Source organism: Brassica oleracea, chromosome C1, assembly GCF_000695525.1.
Source record: "Brassica oleracea var. oleracea cultivar TO1000 chromosome C1, BOL, whole genome shotgun sequence".
Classification (NCBI taxonomy): Eukaryota; Viridiplantae; Streptophyta; class Magnoliopsida; order Brassicales; family Brassicaceae; genus Brassica; species Brassica oleracea.
Genome location: NC_027748.1, coordinates 32,572,155 through 32,578,104, shown reverse-complemented (window position 1 = coordinate 32,578,104; position 5,950 = coordinate 32,572,155). Strand labels below are relative to the sequence as shown.

Here is a 5,950-nt window from a genome sequence, read left to right as displayed (position 1 = left end):
AAGGTGCATAGAATACAGATCCGAGGTCAAAATAGAAACCATACCAGGCATTGAGAAAAAGCTGCGCAGCTAAACATCTAAGATACCAAACCATGTAGCTTGGGACGCCAAGCTACTAGGTAACAAAGGTCCTGGATAATGAAATCTCAAATCGATTAGATCATGTCTGGAACACAAACATGAGAGTTATATTTGTATAAGGATACATAAAGTAGTAGCACTTGAGTTTAAAGATATAAACGAGGATCATGAACCCACGAAAGAGTACTCATAAAGATTAGATTGAAAGATAAACGTGGGGTTCAAGGTATCTAAAGAAGAGATAGGCGTATTGGCCATACACATATACAGAAACACCATCTGATAAACCAGTGAAATAGATGAGTCTTGTGAGGGAAAAGAAACCGTGAGAGATGCTACATGATCATGCGGTGTAAAGGTGTTCATGTTTTCCTACTAACAACATTCGATCATAGCTTGTTACACAAGGATACTCACAAAGACCAAATGAACAAATTATAAGGAGATAAACTCCTATGTGGTGGATGCTGCTACAGATTTTCGAAATTGACAAAAGGTCTGGTCATAAGAAAGAAATTAGATTGACATACACTGATGTAGTAAGCAGCATATGGATCACTGGATAAAGAACAAAATTGTTCCTAAGCTTTTCATGGACTGAAACAAAGCAGCTGCATATATTATGTAAAAGAGTTGTATAAGAACAATCCAATTCAGTCCATATACTTATAAAAGAGATTTGAATTCCTTGTGTTTACTTATACTAAACCAGCCTAAAGAATGGTTTGTTGATTGATACAGATTATCTATTAAATCTGTGTGGGTGTCCGGCTACAGGCGTCCGGCCCTTCTTCTTTGATCATGGCTAGTGAAAAGAAAGATCAGCCATCGTGTTGTTGTCCATAAACACATGTGGCCGAGATCAATAACCTAATATGCGTGATATGGTCCACGGCAAGAAAGGTCATGGGACACCATCATATATTAAGATAGGACTGCAAAGACTAATGAATGTAGCATTGCCAAAGGCAAGAAGAGTCGATGGTCATGTATGAGGTCCATGAGTGTATTTGGCTGCAGAGCCATAGTTCAATGAGATCGTAAGACTCATTACAGCAATAATGATTGATCACATCTTGATCTTAGACACTCATGAGACAAGTTATAAACATGTATAGGCGAGATCTATGACTCAACATGAATCGATCAGATTAGAGTGTGGTTGATATACATCCGTGTAGAAAAGATGCACCAGGACATAGACTTATGACTTGAGATTACAAGTTCATGGCACCATGCTCAGCATGTATATTGTCTGTAAGTCTGACCGACCAAATTAAGAGTAGTCGACAGGAAAGATTCACTTATTTACCATGCACACACGATGTCATAAGACATGAGAAAAGACCGGAGAGGTCAAAGTAATCCAGTTACGGTTCAGTAATAAACTTGGCCGATTTGTTTTCTTCCTACCTGCACGTTCAGGAAGCTCACGCATCAGATGCGTAGGCTGAAGAACTTCCACTGAGGTTCACATCAGGGGGAGTAGTACTTGTTGCACTCTTTTTCCTTCATCATGGTTTTGTCCCACTGGGTTTTCCTGATAAGGTTTTAATGAGGCAACATTAAGCGTATTACAATCCCTGAATGATTATGACATCCAAGGGGGAGTGTTATAAATCAATTGGTGGATGTCCATAACCGGCTCGGTCCATAACCGGCCCAAACCCTAGAGAGAGACACTGTCCAAACCCTAGAGAGAGACACTGTCCAAACCCTAGAGAGAGAGGCGGCGGCCGCGGCATGGAGAGAGAGGGAAAGTCGGCTAGACACTTTCCATTCTTCTAGTTTTCTATTTCATATATGTTTATGATTTGTAATCTTTACATTTATGTATTTCCATTTATCTCTCATGTAACCCTTATATAAAGGGATCTCTTATTCATTAATAAAACACAGAAATATTCAGAGCTAAAACCTTCGTTTTACAACATTAGCTTATTTTTTTTCCTCCAAATTTTTTACTTCTCCTATCTCTAATTCACTATGTATATCTCTACTTTTATTACACTACATTTTTACCGGTCACACCCAGAATATATATACCGATATAAGTGAAACCTTGAAATGTTTTAATGCTGTATGACGACACAAGCTGAAATATATTTTTATTACTATATTTTTGCTCATTTCTTATGGTGTTATGGCTCCGAATGTTACAAATCACATTGCAGCGCAGCATAGTTAATAGTAACAAAAAATCTCTACATAGACTTATATATTTATATGTTTTTGTTACTATTAGAACTGCACTTCACTTATTCCGTATGTTAACATTCGGACCCTATAACATTTGGTTTTTCGTGTTTCAGCATGACGATTTCAGGATGGGTGTTCATGATATCTCTTGGGTTCAATGCAGCGATAAGGTATGCGGATCTCTCAAGTTTTTAATTATATAAAATTGAGAATGTCTATCCAATTTATTCTCCTAAAAGTATATAAACTCTTACACTTTACATCAACTTAAATATGTTAAATAAAACCGAGTCTGATCTCTATTTTTCTAAATAAATTTGACTGCGGTCTAATCTTTGGTATTGACCAGTGTAAGAGTGAGCAATGAACTTGGAGCTGGAAACCCTAAATCAGCATCGTTTTCTGTTATCATTGTCAACATATATTCTTTAATCACATGTGTGATCTTAGCCATTGCGATTTTGGCGTTCCGTGACGTCTTGAGCTATGCTTTCACCGAGGGTGAAGAAGTTTCGGCCGCAGTTTCAGATCTCTGCCCGCTTCTTGCCTTCACGCTTGTCCTCAATGGAATCCAACCTGTCCTTTCTGGTAAAATCTTTTTTTTATAACACCGCAGTTTCAAAAACAAAAATAGATTAAATAAAACTGTTTTCCTTAAAAACAAGTGGGAAATGTCTATTTAAGGTGTGGCGGTTGGATGTGGTTGGCAAATGTTTGTGGCCAAAGTTAATGTTGGATGTTACTACATTATTGGAATTCCTCTTGGGGCTCTCTTTGGATTTTATTTCAAGTTCGATACCAAGGCAAGATACTCCTCTTGCCTTTCACATCAATATTCAAATACTTACCATTTAACTATTTTTTGTACATTTGACTCGTATTATTAATGAGACTAATCAGAGAATTTAATTTTTTTTTTATGTTATAGGGTATATGGACGGGAATGATATGTGGAACTCTTATACAGACGGTTATTTTAGCATGGGTCACATTTCGAACAGACTGGACAAAAGAGGTAAGTTTATGTATTCCTGCGAATGTGCATCTATATTTTACTGATATGAGACACTTCAATAATGATCGGATATTATGTTTGCTTTAGGTGGAAGAATCTGCAAAAAGGTTGGACAAATGGAGCAACAAAAAACCGGAAATGGTTCCCGAATGAACCAATTGGGTTCATCGTTTTAAATTATAACTGGTCCAGATGCTCAAGTTAACCGGTGAGCTGATACAATAGGACATGCATATCATCCCATAAACTTCTTCAGTTCGATATAAGCTTTCATTAATTTATGTGCTTGCTTAAAAAAAATAACAATTAGGTGATGTATCTTGATGTCAAATCAAATTTTCAATTGCTTTGCTACTATTGATTCAAACTTATTTAGAATGATCAAACAATACAGATTTAGTAAACTGGTTACGTTTTATTTTGACTTGTTGAACCGATGATTAAAATATATTTGAGTTAACATGCTCAGTAGTTCATAAAAGTTGGCAAACAGTAAAAACTATCGATTTAAAAGGTGATTGGCCTGATATTTATTTGCTTAGCACTATATTAATGTATTCTAGGGTGTTCAATCCGGATTTTGGTTTTATTATTTCAGTTTTTTTTTTTTCGGTTTACAAAAATTAGCTATCATATTCATATTATATCTATTTTGGTTTGGTTTGGTCCGGTTTATATAATAATGTTTTTCGGTATATTTGGTTTTATACCAAAGCCATAACTATATTTACTTTTTATAACAAACTAGAGGGGTATCCGCGCTTCACGCAGAATATTGTTTCATTGTTGTTAAGTACAATTAATTGGATGATATATTATATGGTCGTGTTTATTTGGTAAGAGTATTATTTTGGTGTTTTTATTGTGTACGTTAATAAATTATGTATTTTTTTAATAATATGATGGTGTGTGTATAGTAGTACTTATTAATGATGAAGTGAGCCTCTAATGTAAAGTATATTGAATTTCAATAACTTTTTATTTAGAAATTTGTTGGTTCTTAGTGTCAAAATTGTATTTTACTTTTAAATATTTTTGAATATTATTATTTTAAGATGTTTTTTGCCCTCTCCACATATTTTGACAATGAGTCGTCACCATCTATTTATTTTGTTTACATTTTTGGTATGTGGTGCTTCTCACCATCACTGGAAAAAGACTCACATGTGTGCTCTTGTTCTTCCTCACCTTCTTCTCCTGTGATATTATATGATATTTATTGCAGATCGGGTTTATGAGTTCTTAGTTGTGTGATTTTTTCTCACGGCGTTGTAGGATGTTCCGGTCAATATTGTTTGCTCCTCTTCTTCTTTAGATTTTGGTTGATGTTATGGACTATATCCTTGGGTTGGGTCAGAGTTTGTAGTCTTTGATGTTGTTTTCCTCGTCGTTGGCTTGTCGTCAGTAGTTCATGCTCTCCCTGGTTTTCAAGATCTGGTTTTTGGTGATCTGAATTCTATGCTCTCTTTCATAGCTTGAGGACAGCTCCACAGTTTGCTGATTTCATTTTGTTTCCCGTTCCATCTATATTATCTCATCTCATTACAGTTTCATCGCTGCTCGCTTCTCTGGTGGCTCTCCCTTTCGCTATGTTTGCTACTCCAGGTTTCGATAATGTTTTCCTCCGGGTATGCTATGTGGGTCTGGAAGGTTGTTTCTGGTCTCAGGCTTGGGCTCTGGTTTCTTGGTGACTGGCTTACATTCTTCCTCCCTCAGGTTGTTTCTCTTCTTCCCCTGCTCCACTTGGTATAAGTGTGCGGAGTTAGTCTCTTGGAGCTTTGGTCACTTCTATCCAGAGCTTTATGATTCTTCGCTGGCATGGACGCCTTGTTTGTGCTTCTTTAGTTTTGTGAGGTGGTTCTCACCTCTTAACTTGTGGTTGTGCTTCTGGTGCATTAAGAATGTGTCCTCTGGCTTCGTGGTGACGTTGGCCTTTCGGTTATTATTCTTCCTCTGATCCGCTTTCTTGGTTCTTCGCGTTGGTGCTTGATCGCACTTCCTTTGTGTTCGATGGATTGTCTTGTCTCAGATTTTATCTTTATACATTTTTCTGACCTTTGTTTGTTTCAGTCAAGATACTCTACGGTAATGTGAAGAAGTTAGTCTTCATTCTTGATCTCCTTTCAGCTTCAAACCTTTATTTAGTTATTGTTACTATGACATTTTGTTTTCCTCAGTAATTGTGGAGGTTTTAGGTTTAATTTTGTGTTGTGCTCTAGTTTCCTTTTTTTAGTTTGATTTATTATTTTTAATATTAAATTAAATAAATAATTTTAAATGAAATAATAGAAAATACTAAAATTAATAAAATAATGAAAATTTATGTTATTTTTAGTTATGAATAAATTAAATATTTAAAATATATTTATATTATTTTACTTATTTTTTATTCATCTTGAATTTTGATGACCAAGAAAATTGATTATCAAATTTCATATGATGATGGTTAGTGTGAGAATGATTAGATAACTAAAAGGGAAAATTTGTGGTATAACCATAATAGGAAAAGTATTAACAATATAGCCATGGTTTGGGAAATGTGTCTCTTTGCCACATAAATGGACATTGAAGTCGTAGTGCGTGAGCGTTTGTATGTGACACCCAACACTCATATACCATTCCATTTAGAATAACGATATAGAATAGATCATTTCA

The 5,950-nt window shown here is 35.4% G+C and overlaps 1 protein-coding gene across 1 annotated transcript in view; it reads left to right on the top strand.

Annotated features, from left to right (window-relative positions):
• The window catches only part of LOC106344615 (protein TRANSPARENT TESTA 12-like), a 14,637-nt gene extending 11,135 nt beyond the window's left edge, over positions 1–3,502 (top strand). The window contains exons 3-7 of the mRNA XM_013783963.1: positions 2,394–2,450; positions 2,630–2,868; positions 2,965–3,083; positions 3,209–3,295; positions 3,383–3,502. Of these exons, the coding sequence (XP_013639417.1) occupies positions 2,394–2,450; positions 2,630–2,868; positions 2,965–3,083; positions 3,209–3,295; positions 3,383–3,448 (568 nt within the window). The 3' untranslated portion in view covers positions 3,449–3,502. The remainder of the gene's footprint in view (positions 1–2,393; positions 2,451–2,629; positions 2,869–2,964; positions 3,084–3,208; positions 3,296–3,382) is intronic.
• Positions 3,503–5,950: the final 2,448 nt, after the last annotated feature.